We start from the raw sequence: 14,699 nt of genomic DNA, 5'->3' as shown, positions 1-14,699 counted from the left end.
TATTTGGAGCATCAGCATTTGTGGGTTCTGTTACAGGCTCAAACTGGCCAGAAACAATTAACTTTCTTCTGAAACTAGTCAGTATATTTTCGTTCTGAGAAATTAAGGCTATTCCATGTGAGAAATTGCCAAGAAACTGAAGATCTCATACAACGATGTGTACTACTCCCTTCACAGAACAGCGCAAACTGGCTCTAGCCAGAATAGAAAGAGGAGTGGGAGGCCCCAGGCCACAACAGAGCAAGAGGACAAGTACATTAGAGTGTCTAGATTTTAGGAACAGATGCCTCACAAGTCTTCGACTGGCAGCTTCATTAAATAGTCCCCCCAAAACATCAGTCTCAACGTCAACAGTGAAGAGGCGACTCCGGGATGCTGGCCTTCAAGGCAGAGTTCCTCTGTCCAGTGTCTGTGTTCTTTTGCCCATCTTAATATTTTATTTTTATTGGCCAGTCTGAGATATGGCTTTTTCTTTGCAACTCTGCCTAGAAGGCCAGCATCCCGGAGTCGCCTCTTCACTGTTGATGTTGAGACGGGTGTTTTGTGGGTTTCAGCTACGATAGTCATTTACAACATTAACAATGTCTACACTGTATTTCTGATCAATTTGATGTTATTTTAATGGACAGAAAATGTGCTTTTCTTTCAAAAACAAGTACATTTCTAAGTGAATCCAAACTTTTGAACGGTAGTGTATGTACCAATATTGGTCATTAATTTTTCATTTGTCCAGATATGAGATAGGCCTAAATTATGAGGGCTAATTATTCATGTTTTTTGGGGGAAACAGTTTTCTCAACAGGCACCTCTTTTCCTCCCACAACTGTAACTGTAACTGTAAGCTAGATTCTTCTGAATGAGGAGCTGCTACGCACTGTTGGCAGTTCACACTATTTGATTAGGTGTTTTCCAGAGCGACACGCACAGCTGTGCGGTTATCTTTCGCTGGATGGGAGGATAGGGGGCGTTAGAGAAATGACCAACATGCCTGGCCTGCTACCAGCCCTCTCTGTAGAGGATTGGCTCCCTCTCCCTCTCTCCTCCCCTTCTTTCCCTAACCCAGATACGCACACGCCAACCATCCAAGCAACATCAGGGAGAAAAGAGAGCGAGAAAGCGGGTAGGAAAAGGGGAAAGTTATCTCGGTAACTTTTGGGTTGTTAACGGTGTCCTGTATTTTAGCAACAAAAAATGCATATATTTTACTGTTCTGAATGAATAATTGTTATATGCAGAGTGACTGAAATGAGCTGTTTTGAAAGGAAAGGAAGGAAGAAGTACACCACTGGAGTTTTCTCCATACTTTTGTCGTTGTATGAGGAACCTTTATAATCAACATTTTGGAATATCTACGGAAGTTAGTCGGCTGTTTTCAGGGTTCGATTGAAAGGAATACCGACTCCATTGGTGGTTTGGTCCGTGCTAAACAGACTTTAGGAGCATTCCATTTTGCCACCGTGAATGCCCCCATCTCTTCGTGCACGGCAGTGAAGGATGCCAGGATGCCTTCTCTGATCATTTCCCATCTGCTCGTCATCTGGCTGGGTGTCCAGAGGCTGGCCTGGTGCGCAGAGCGCGCATCCACCCGGGAGCGCTTCAAAGTGGTCATCGCCCCTCTCATCTGCAAGAGGATTTGTTTGAAAGGCCAGTGCCAGGACACCTGTGAACAGGGCAACAATACCACACTGATAGGCGAGAACGGACAGTCAGCGGATACTCTCACAGGTCCTGGATTCAGAGTGGGTGAGTGGTTGGTTTGATGCCCTTTTTGGCGACATATTTCGGAACAATATCAGTCCTACTAGGGAAGAAATTGCACATAGGCCCCTAGGCCTAAAAAATCAAAATCAAAAGAAACAATTACATCTCAGTGGAAACTTTACTATTACCTTGCATTTCTCAGACATGGCTCATTGGCATATTTCAGCTTTGCCCCTCTAACCACATCTCCACATTGTCTGGCTGGCATGTGTTGAGTCTATCTGCACAGTATCAGATAAACTGTGGTAAGGCATGGAGCCTTATACTAGTTTACACTCTTGAGCCTACACTGGAGTTGACTTTCCTCTCCCACTGCCCTGTAAAGGAGGTGGCCAGTAACAGGTCATTCACTCACAACACATTCACAATCAGGGGCGTAGGAGCTACTCTGACATTGGCGGGGAAACATTTTGCTACTGGGTTCCAGGGGCATGCCCCCTGATTTAAAAAATAAATAAAAACAGGTTTTAAATGCTAATTTATAGTGACTTTTGAGAAGATTATACAGACAAATCTTAACTTACAAATAGGCACATTTACAAGTCTAAGAGGGACCTTGCATAGGGGCACTTACTCTGGTACAGCCCAATTAGTCTTGGGGCCATGGCCATTCATACTGCGCTGAATACCAGTGTGACTGTTAATGGGGACATATTCAATTAAACAAACATTTTGTACTCTTTTTCTGCTAATGTATGATTTTCCTAGTATGTCAGGTTGTTACTACTGCTGCTCTACATACTGTATAGTTTGAAACTTAACATAATATTTTAAATGCATAATACAGTTATTAAACTGTAATAATAACCAGCAACATACACAGTTGACTGTTCTAATTTTTTTAAAGGTACACATGAAATGTCAAACTGAAATTAATCAATATCTCCACTCAATTATCAAAAATTAAATATCATGGTTGCCGCTCTCCTGCATAAAGTTAAAGGGATACATTGGGATTTTGGCAATGAGGCCATTTATCTACTTCCCCAGAGTCAGATGAACTCGTGGATACCATTTTTTTGTCTCTGTGTGCCAGTGGAGGCTCATCAGGGGAGGAAGTGGAGGACCATCTGCCTCAGTGAATTTCATAAAAAATGTAAATAGTGAAACATAAAAAATGTTATCCTTTTTAGATAAAACTATACTAAATATATTCACATGTCACCAAATAATTTATTAAAACACACTGTTTTACAACGAAGGTCTCAACAGCACTCTCTGGGGTAGCAACATGATTTAGCCATAAGACAGCTAGTTTCTGTCCTTCAATACAAAACCTAGGAGGCTCATGGTTCTCAATAGTGGAACAGTTTTGAACAAATTAATTTCTTGAACAATAAAGGAAAAGCAAGAAAGAGTGAGCCAGCTATATTTCATTGTATTTTTTTCACTTTCACATACTTAGCTAGCAAATGCAGCTAGCTAGTTTAGCCTACTCAAACACACGGCTCAAACAGAGAGGGATGCTATGTTTGCTAGCTGGCTATGGCTATCCAACACTGGATTTGATTTGATTTGACCTCTTCCAAGTCAAGGTAAGCTTTGGGTTTTATTAATTTATTGCTACCGGGCCCACCGTTGTAACTGCTGAAGTACTTGCTGTACTCTGCACTGCATGATTTTAGCGGGTTTACTAATGCATTAGTTCTAGTAGCTATGTTGACTATGAAATTAGCTAATATGGTGACACAACAATGTAGGCTGTGTGTAGCAGTTAGCGATTATGGTATGAAGGTTTGACTTGGAATGTTTTTTTCGCCTGGTCTCAGACAGCTGTTGTGTTGTGCAATGAAGTTCACAAGCGAAGGGAAAAGGTGAGAGGAGGAGAGCGCGTAAATGTGAGAAGGAATTATACAATGAGCAAGGTGATCATGCTGTTCGTATGTGGCTGCTATGAAATTTAACTGTGTTTGCGGCCAGGTGATCAGGGGGTCTATTCATGACGCCGATTCTGTTGAAAAACATTTCTTAAATGAATGCAAACGAAACAGGAGTAAACATACCTGAATTTGTCCAATAGAAACTCTCCTTCGCAACTGTTTGGAGTGGACTAATGATTGCACCCTAGATCAGCTAGATGCAGGCAAGAGTGTGCAAGGCGGTATTGAATGTGTCACTTTCTGTCACTGTGTTTACTCTTATTTTTCTCTCGCTCTGTGCACCTACGTTATAAACTTTCATTCATAGGCTAGGTTGTAGCAACCACATGATGGGTATAGGGAAAATTTGAGTATCATGTAGTAGCCTAAACCTAATGATGTTACATTGAGCTGGGTGAATGGAATATGAATGACAATCATCCAATATGCTCATTTAAAAAAAAATCGCCCTTCCTCATTTTAAATGGCAGTTTGAAGGAAGTTTCTAACTAGCGTCCTTTGGGTGGTGGACCATTCTTGATACACACGGGAAACTGTTGACTGTGTGAAACCCAGCAACGTTGCAGTTCTTGACACAAACTTGTTCTCCTGGCACCTACTACCATACCCTGTTCAAAGGCACTTACAATTTTTGTCTTGTCCATTCACCCTCTGAATGGTACACATACACAATTAATGTCTCAATTGTCTCAAGGCTTAACAATTCTTATTTAACCTGATTCCTGCCCTTTATCAACGCTGTTTGAAGTTGATTTAACAAGTGACATCAATAAGGGACCATAGCTTTTACCTGGATTCACCTGGTCAGTCTATGTCATGGAAAGAGCATTATGTTTTGTACACTCAGTGTATATGATCATTCAGATTGATTCACAGTTCACAGTATGACAGATCATCAGTCTATGAACTTTATGGCCTTGGAGTGGCACTTCTAACTATCTTACCTGTTGGTTTGAGAGCACTGTTATTATTTGCTCAGCTTTTCATTAGTCGTGATTAGGGGGTATCCCTTTCTGTGATTAGGGGGTATCCCTTTCTGTGTTGATCCGTGTGGGGCCCAAGGTTATTTTAGGTTGACTTACCCCCCAACCCCACAATTAAGGCAGACTACGATTTGTTTTAGAATGCGAACAGGACCCAAAAATAAACTGCAGTGGTAAAAATAAACGAGAACACTGATTCAGTCACTGTGAAAGCTACATTTATGCAAATACAGCGGAGGTCGTCCTTGAAGTGTTGGCTGTGGGGCATCGTGGTCAAGAGGGTTAGAGCAATATTCACATTCACTTAGGCCCACACATTTCCTATACATTTACACAAATCTTTCCCATGTTTTTATATTAAAAAATACAACTAATGACTGTAATTTCAGTTGACCCTGTCATGGTGTTTTCGAAGAGATTTTGTTTTGGAAAATATTGTAGTGAAATATGAAGTTGCTAAGCTTTTTCTTCCACCAGCCCTTCATTACAGAACTACAGCATATTTGTAAATTACAAAAAGGGGTTTTGTCATAATGAACTATATTTTTCTGCAATGTAAATTAATTGTTCACACTTTGTAAAAAAACAACATCAGAATGTCCCTGCATTTATTCTCCAATTGTAATTACAGTACAATATGGGATTATTCATTTTGTGTAATCTGAATATTTGGTCTAGAGAATCAAACTAGTGTACAATCGGGCCTGTGTCTGTATTGTACGGGTACTGTAAGCTGCATTTACCCAGGCTTTTGTCCAGTTGTGTGAGTTTGTATGGCTGGGGCTACAGAGTGCAACCTAAGGCAGCGTAACTTTTGGCAGACCAAAGGTGTGTGTGGACTGTTCACTCAATGGACATGCAGAATTTTCTCTTTAGCATGTTTCAATGGCCGCTGGTCAATGACAACAACAACGCTTTTCCATATCTGAGTGGCTGTGACATTCAGCACCACAGCGAAACTGAGGCCTAGACTGAGCAAACCTGCAAGAACCTTGCCGTGGTGCAGTTTGCTTCCAAATGCAGTCATTTTCTGCCTAATGATTCAAGATTGCCTTTCTTAAAAGAACAATGTTGTTAAAGCTGTTGTAGAACATTATGAAAAAAAGGATAAATAAGGCTTTGTGAGTTTCAGGTAATTCTGTTAAGCCTCAGTCTACCAGGCTGGTTTTGTGTAGCTATTACTATATTTTACAGTAATTACATTCCCATCCTAGGTTCTGAGAGTTCATTTAAAGTAAATGTCCAGTGAAAATCTCACTTTTAAAAGTTCATATTCTGTTAACTTACCCATACCCAAATAATGTTGTTGACTTGTCCTATACTCACATTTGTGTTCAAAGCATAAATTGGAGGGAAAAAAACACTTAAAAAATCCCACCTCAAACTTGCATCTCCAACCATCCGTTTAAAAAATGCTTGCTATTTCCTCTTAAATCATGGCTGAACTGGCCAATCAGTGTTCTACTTGCTTGAATATTTTCAATGACTGGTATACGCCCAAACCATTCTGTTGTTGGGGTACGCCCACACCATTCCAACACAGAAAAGCTGCTTTTTAACATACTAAAATGGACATTGCAGTCAAAAACGTGATTTTCCTGTTTTTGTTATATTTCGACACTATGAGGATGAAATAATACTCTGAAATTGTGAAAATGATGATAATGCCCTTTTTGGGTGAGAAGTGTTTGAAAATAATTCCTGGCATTTCAGCCTGTTTAAGTGGGATGGAGTTTTTGGCCCAGATAATAACAATCTGATCTACTTTGAAGGGGTAAGCGGGGTAGGCTCTAGACTCGAGTCTAGATGATTCTATCCGCCAATCAGGGCTGTGTATGTAAATATATACAAGTTTTTATTTACACGCCCACTTGATCAGACTGAGCATTTCAATGGCAAAAGGAGGCTCGGGAAATAAATGCTAAAATATATATTTGAAATTATTTTCATGAAATAAACACACACAGTGATTTATTAGACATAGAGTGATGATTTAAAAAGACAATTAAAAAGACGGCATGGGGGCTTTAATAAAAAAAGATGGAAGGAAAACTATTTAATTTATATTGTAATGAATTATAGGTAACATTTCATAGAAATATGGAAACACTGTATAGTTACTTTAAAGATTTGTAATAGATTCTGACATGGTTAATGCAAAAGAAACTGGTAAATGACAATTGACACAAATCATTCAACCTCAACTCCAACAGTGAAATTATATAAGTGACCCTTTTCCATTCTCATTCTGTGCTCATTCTCTTCATATTTATCTTATGCTACTGTCAGAAGTGTATGGCACAGGTCTCCTAATATATCATGTTAAGGAATTCCAGTGGTGTGGGGAATCCAGCAGGGTCAGAGAAGGATTAGTTACTGCTTACTCAAAATTAATAATGTAATCTGATTACTTTTGGATTACTTTAACTTGCAACCTAAACCAGTCATTGTCATGAATTTGAAGTTCGACAACTATGCAATTGTTGTTATTATTTTAATATAAAAATAGGGTTCCAGAATTTTCTGATTTTTTTGTTCAATAGAGATGCATTTGTCTACATCTTTTTTGGCGCTAATATCACATATCACATAATTCATTTGGGGCTAATTCACCACCTGAGTAAGTGGTTAACTAGATCGCTAACTCTTAAGTATAGCCTAATATTACTGATAGTTGATATCTAACAGTACATTTAACGTATAGGCCTATGCACCCACCTTGAATGGTCTATGTGAGTGTCCTTTGTTCATTAATAAACACAATTCAGATCAGAAAACTGGGACCCATTTATCTTCAACAGTAACAACACTGGTTGCTTTCAATACAGTGTTTTACCGCAATTACATTTTGAATTATTGTGCAATCAAAAAGCCTTTTACAAAGGCGAGAGAGAGCATGAAACTGCACTGCTTCAAAGCAGAAAGCAGGAACTCTGTAGTCCAGAACAGGGTTTCACAAACTCAGAATGGCTGTATTGCCAGAGAATAGGTAATGAAGTAGCTAAATAAACAATAAACATAGTTATATTTTTCTGCATTTTCTCTTATCATACTCAGATAACATATCAGAGATTAATCCCATAATAATATCAGATATGGCATGTGCTGTGTATGTTGACATACTTTTACACGTTTCATTTCCAGCAGGTTCTATAGATTAAAAGAGTCAGTCGGCGGTGGATCTTTGAATCAGGTTCGTATTGTTCTGTGTTATGTCTCCTCCACACAGTCATAGAGGTTGAGCTGGGTTGTGCAGGTCAGAGTGAAGCAGCACTGTATGACCAAAGAGGCTGAGAATGGGAATCCAGTGAGGTTACTGATAGACACTCCTCCCACTGCCCCCTCCCACCCTCCCTGCAGTATTTACCTACAGTAGCTCTGAATCTGGGTTTTCCTGCTCACAGCTCTGTTTGGGCGAGGGACGCTGCCTTTCTTCTCCTCAAAGGTTGCTACCACACAGGCATTCCATCCATCAATCTCAGTTGCCAGGTAGCTGTTGCTCCCCATCTCAACTAGACCTGTTTCTGCTCTCCCCACCCAGTCACTCTCCCTCTGTATCCTTAACCAGACCTGCCCAGCTCAGCCCAGTCACTCTCCCTCTGTATCCTTAACCAGATCTGCCCAGCTCAGCCCAGTCACCCTCCCTCTGTATCCTTAACCAGACCTGCCCAGCTCAGCCCAGTCACTCTCCCTCTGTATCCTTAACCAGACCTGCCCAGCTCAGCCCAGTCACCCTCCCTCTGTATCCTTAACCAGACCTGCCCAGTTCAGCCCAGTCACTCTCCCTCTGTATCCTTAACCAAACCTGCCAAGCTCAGCCCAGTCACTCTCCCTCTGTATCCTTAACCAGACCTGCTGTGCTCAGCCCAGTCACTCTCCCTCATTATCCTTAACCAGACCTGCTGTGCTCAGCCCAGTCACTCTCCCTCATTATCCTTAACCAGACCTGCTGTGCTCAGCCCAGTCACTCTGTAACCATCTGTATCCTAAACCAGACTTCCTGCTTCATTTAGCCCAGTCCACAGGAGGTTGGTGGCACCTTAATGGAGGAGGAAGGACTGGTGGTAATGGCTGGAGCGGAATAGGTGGAATGATTTCCATGTCTTTGATGCCATTCCATTTACGCTGTTCCGGCCGTTATTATGAGCCGTCCTCCCCTCAGCAGCACCCTCACTCTGGCTCTGTTTCTTTGTAGATCTATCCATTTCGTAAACGCAGGTTTCCTCCAGAACTTTGATATGCTGGGTAGTGCTAGACCAAAACAATATTCACGTCCTTACTATTAAGGCTGAGCTGACCTCTGTCTCTATAGAATGTCCTATATCACTCCCCCTGTATTGCGTGCCTAATGGTTCATCTCTCTCCATCCGTGACATAGGACGGAGGTCATGTGAGGATGTGAAATGGCCAATGTGGTCATGCACAAAATATGACTTTAATGGGTCATTCAATACCAATCATGCATTTAATTCTGAAGGCTCAGCTTCTGTCTCACATGTTATTGCAGTGATTTATTTAGGTTTTCCCTGGGTATGGGTCAGAGGTAAAGGTCAGAGGTCCATGGGAGAACGAAAGGTCAAAGAGAAATCAGCAGAACAAGCAGAATTGGACCAGCCCAAGGCTAGCTGTCCGTGTTTAGAGACACACTTTATTTTCCCTCTGAGAGCCCTCTACTCTTCCCCACACTCACTCACTTCCTCCTCTGATGCCAAGTTATGGGTGCTGTGGTAAACATGGGAAACCCAGAAACCTGCACCACACCACAGTGTGCCACAGGCCTGGCTGTGCACTGAGATGAGGCTAAGCATGGCTTCACTCACACACTCTGTCAGTCTCTCCCTGGGGCATAGAGAGGGGGATTCATTCAGCCATTTTAGAACTGTGTGTGTGATGACTGCCTGATGACTGCCCGATGACTGCGTGAGGACTGCCTGTCATCTGAATCATTGCTCCTCATGAGCCTCACCCCTCTGTGAACTTTACATTAAGGGTGTGTGTGTGTATGTGTGTGTGTGTGTTTGTGTGTGTGTTTTTGGTGCCATGTCACAGCCTTCCCTCAAGGTTGTGTTTTAATGTTTATGGGCTGTCTCTCTCTCTAATTTAGGCTACTCTCATATGGAGGGAAAATATCTCAGGTTATTTGAGGTCAGGAGCGATGGCGATCTACAGTCCAGTCCCAGTGTTTGTTGATATCTGTTCAGCCTTTACTGCGCCAGGGTAACCCTTCAGGTCACATGGTTATTTGGTGATCTTAACAGGGATTTCTCATGGAATTAGATTCCTCCTCTCAGGGCTATTCCTGTCCTGTCACTGGCTCTATTCAAGTCAACACTTTGGCGCAGGTTGAGAAAAAAGAGGCAAATTGTTTTTGGCAGCTAAAGCTCCAAAAACAAAACACTAATTAGAGGTAATTGTTTTAAGTGATGAGGGAACACAGTGTGTGTGTCATGGAGGAGGCTATCTCGCATTTGAGGGAAATATAGGAGCTAGCTCAAAACAACATCCCCATCTTTAACCCGCTTTCCTCCCATTTGCTTAGTGAGGGGGAGAAAAGGAGCAGTTATTTAGCGCTGGCCAGTGGAATGTGAGACTGTGTGACTGCACCCCGCCAAACCTCTAAAGCTGCACAGCCATTAGCCAGGGTAAATACAGAATAACAATGCTGCTGCCAGGCCAGGCCAGGCCGGGGGGAGAGGGCCCTAAGACACCCCAGCCACTACAGCTCCCATGCTTTTATAAAATTTCAGCCAGCTGTTTTAAAAGTGATGCTCACGAGCCAAAAGTGGTTCCCGTTTTCTGTGTACTATGTCATCAAATTGTGTACCACGTCATCCATTTCGTATGATATGTTATGTCCTGCGAATATACAATACCAGTCAAAAGTTTGGACACACCTACCCATTCCAGGATTTGTCTTTCTTTTGACTATTTTCTACATTGTAGAATAATAGTGAGACATCAAAACTATGAAGTAACACATATGGAATCATGATGTAACCAAAAAAGTGTTAAACAAATCAAAATATATTTTATATTTGAGATTCTTCAAAGTAACTACCCTTTGCCTTGATGACAGCTTTGCACACTCTTGGCATTCTCTTAACCAGCTTCATGAGGTAGTTACCTGGAATGCATTTCAGTTAACAGGTGTGCATTGTTAAAAGTTAATTTGTGGAATTTCTTTCCTTCTTAATGCGTTTGAGCCAATCAGTTGTGTTGTGACAAGGTAGGGGTGGTATACAGAAGATTGCCCTATTTGGTAAAAGACCAAGTCCATATTATGTCAAGAACAACTCAAAAAGGATAAGAGAAACGACAGTATATCAAGGCACAGCTGTTCATTCTTATTGGTGTCCTTTAGAAAAACCCTGGAATGAGTAAGTGTGTCCAAACTTTTGACTGGTACTGTCACGTTCTGACCTTAGATCCTTTTTTATGTCTTTGTTTTGGTTTGGTCAGGGCGTGAGTTGGGGTGGGCATTCTATGTTGTTTTTCTATGTTTGTATTTCTGTGTTTGGCCTGGTATGGTTCTCAATCAGAGGCAGCTGTCGATCGTTGTCTCTGATTGAGAATCATACTTAGGTAGCCTGTTTTCCCACTATGGGTTGTGGGTAGTTGTTTTCTGTGTCTGTGTTTGTGTTTGTCCATACAGAACTGTTTCAGTCTCGGTCATTCTCTTTTTGTTTTGTCATTCAGTGTTCAGTTGGTTTTCATTAAAATGGACACTTACCATGCTGCACATTGGTCCGATCTTTCATACTCGTCATCAGACGAGGACGAGTACCGTTACAGAACTACCCACCTAAAAAGGACCAAGCAGCGTGGTAACCAGGAGCAGAGGGTTCTGGACTCCTGGACTTGGGAGGAGATACTAGACGGTAAGGAACCCTGGGCACAGGCTGGGGAATATCGCCGCCCCAAGGAAGAACTGGAGGCAGCGAAAGCTTTGCAAACATTTTTAAAAACATGTTTTCACTTTGTCATTATGGGCTACTGTGTGGAGATGGGTGAGAGAAAAAGGATTTAATACATTTTGAAGTCAATACTTTCTGAAGGCAATGTATGTGTGTTTAGCGTTGAAACACGGCACTGTTTGGAAAGCTTAGGGCTGCAGCTTTCCTTGCCAAGCAATGTGGGGCAGATGCGCGGGGTTGAGAGGCTGCAGGAGTGCAGTATAGGTAGGCCTATCTAGTTCCCAGTTAGTCAACAGAGTCCCTTACTCCCAGGCAGCCTGCTAGCCGGCAGGAGGAAGTGGAAGAGACTTTCTCAGGCCTGTGTTTTAAAAACCCAGTGATTATGTCATTTACTCTGGGCTATGGGCACAGCTACAGAAGTCCAGAGTCCACTCTGTGTATGTGGTATGTGGTCTCACAGTGTCAGTTTAAAGCAGGCATATTTGGGGATGTGGTTTCTTGCTATTCTACTGACGGTAAAGACAAGAGCGTCATAAGACCTTGTGCCTCCCATTATTGTCATCATGCCCTTTTAATAGTGGTAGTAGTGGTAGTGGTGGAGATCGTTATTGTGGTGTAATGTTGTTTTTGTCGTTGTCCTTTTGATGGTATTTCTGCAGGGGGTGTGAAGAAATTAAAATGGAGTGATTTGACGTGGGTTGTGGAGCTTATTGGCATTATTGAATCATACATTGACTGCTAGTGACCCATAATGTGTCATTCTCTTATTATTATATTATTATATATTATTATTATATTATTATCATGTATTTTGTCTGTTACCACTAGTACAATATGTGTAATGCTGAGTTGTACTAACAATGAGAACTTTCCTGTGGTTACAGATAGAGGATTTCACTTAATAATAGTATTTTCTGATGGTTTGGCAAATACTCTCTCCTCTTTTAACACCATACTTTTTAAAGGCATATAATCATACTCTCAATAATCACTTTAACTCAGGGATTCTTTGATGGGGTGGGCGCCACAAAAAAATTTGAACTCATCGTGAGGGGCAGCAGTGGCTCGTGGGTCTGCTAACCCACATCCACATCCATACCCACACGTGCAGTCAAAGCCTGCCCTAGCCTAAGTAAAATTTACAAAAAAAATGTTTAGAGTTCATTTCCTGAAATGTACACATTTTGCCATGGGGCATAGATAAAATGTTGCACTTTGGAATGAAGTTTGCTGCAATGCTACACTTTTTGCCATGGGGCGGAGAAAATATGTTGCAATTGTATGACTAATTTCATGCAATTCTACTCATGTTTTCATGGAACAGACAGAAAAATGTGAGTTTTACAGGAAATTTCCTGCAATTTTACTCATTTTGCCATGGGGTGCAAGTTGTTTGCAGTTTTGAATATATCTGAGTGAGAGTGACTAACCATGACTACTACAAGTTTAGATAACTGGCTAGACAAACTTGCCTAACTTAAACATGTTAGCTGACATGGGCTAATTAAATGACTGTCAGTGAATGACATACTGTAACGAGAAAAATAAAACATTTGGAAATTGAACCTTGTGTATTCTACTATTCTACCTCTCAACATTAAGTTGAGACCCCGACTGAGTTTAGTTTTTGGAAATTGATCCGCGGGCCTACAAAAGGGGGGCTGCCAGTTGCCCATCCCTGCTTTAAAGGATGATAAATATTTGTTAAGCCATGAGAAGCTGGCCAGCCTTACTGACCCACTGACATATTTCAGATTGTCTTCTAAGAAACATAAGCATTCAGATGTACACCGGGATTCATTCCTTTTGCAGCTCACTGTACGTAGACTAGCTGTTGAACTGGAGCGTTAAACTATAATTTGTTCATTTTGAGCAGGGAATATTTGAGTTGGGAGAGAGAGGCTGTGGTTAGATGTGAGGCTGAAGTGGGAGGCGGTCACGCTGCTGCGTCATCTCCAGACAGACAGAAGTGCGTGGGTGGGAGGCCACACTCCGAGCAAAACCCCAAACACACAAACAGAGTACAGACAGGCAGGAGATCCCCTCTACTAAAGCTCATGCTGAGGTCTGGGGGAAGTATGAGTTTTTCTGGTTTTACATGCACTGTATGAACTGTGATGCAGTGACGTGAGAGAGCTCTGAGCTTTCATCTCTTCAGCTAGGTTTCATTTGAATAGGGATTTAGTTGAACCTATTGTTGCTCCTGGGGCTATTTTCACTGAAAAGTAAATAGAATGGTCCTTGCTCAATCTGGAGTGTAGAAACATCCAAGTCTTGAGTTAGTAAAGTAAGACCTATTGTTGAAGATTTTTCCTTGGCTAAAACTCTTCCCCCTATTTTCCTCAAACCTTGTTGATTGGAATGAAAACCTAGCAACCAGTAATTGGTCTGAAATAACATAATTAAACATTCCAAAATGTGTCAGTATTTCTGTGTATGTACAGTATGGTACATATCGGTCTACGTTAGTGCAACCTGGACTCAGGGGTAGACGTAACATAGAAATGTAAATCCAGGACACTCCAATTGGTATATGTTACGTTTCGTATGGTATGTATTTGTTACGCTCGTTGTTGGAATGAGACCAAGGTAGGCGAACATCTTACTTTATTTTTTCAATGAACACCAAAAACCACCAAATACAAAAAAAATGTAAAGTTCTGGCTATACAGCTACTAACAAAATCAAGATCCCACAAACTAAGGTGGGAAAAAAGGCTGCCTAAGTATGATCCCCAATCAGAGACAACGATAGACAGCTGCCTCTGATTGGGAACCATACCAGGCCAAACAAAGAAATAGGAAAACTAGATTGCCCACCCAAATCACACCCTGACCTAACCAAATAGAGAAATAAAAAGGCTCTCTAAGGTCAAGGCGTGACAGTACCCCCCCCCCAAAGGTGCGGATTCCGGCTGCAAAACCTGACTCTATGAGGGAAGTTCCGGGTGGGCATCTAGCCTCCGTGGCGGCTCCGGTTCGGGGCGTAGACCCCACTCCGCTCGCTGATCGTTCCGCCTCCATGGAACCGGACCGTGGATCGTCGCCGGAGGAACCGGACCGTAGATCGTCGCCGGGGGGAACCGGACCGGAGATCGTTGCCGGGGGAACCGGACCGTAGATCGTCGCCGGGGACTCCGGACCGTGGATCGTCGCCGGGGA

The 14,699-nt window shown here is 42.0% G+C and overlaps 1 protein-coding gene across 4 annotated transcripts in view; it reads left to right on the top strand.

The window, feature by feature from the left end:
* Positions 1–1,072: 1,072 nt before the first annotated feature.
* Positions 1,073–14,699, top strand: part of LOC139552565 (latent-transforming growth factor beta-binding protein 3-like) — a 55,365-nt gene continuing 41,738 nt past the window's right edge. For 3 of the 4 annotated variants that reach the window (XM_071364406.1, XM_071364404.1, XM_071364402.1), the window contains exon 1: positions 1,073–1,743. In XM_071364406.1, coding sequence (XP_071220507.1) covers positions 1,503–1,743 — 241 coding nt within the window. In that variant the 5' untranslated portion in view covers positions 1,073–1,502. Of the gene's footprint in view, positions 1,744–11,339; positions 11,503–14,699 lie in introns of those variants that run through there. The other variant, XM_071364405.1, reaches the window with a different exon arrangement.

This window comes from Salvelinus alpinus, chromosome 24 (assembly GCF_045679555.1).
Source record: "Salvelinus alpinus chromosome 24, SLU_Salpinus.1, whole genome shotgun sequence".
Classification (NCBI taxonomy): Eukaryota; Metazoa; Chordata; class Actinopteri; order Salmoniformes; family Salmonidae; genus Salvelinus; species Salvelinus alpinus.
Note: the sequence above shows the minus strand (reverse complement) of the source record. Positions and strands in the feature narration are given on the sequence as shown.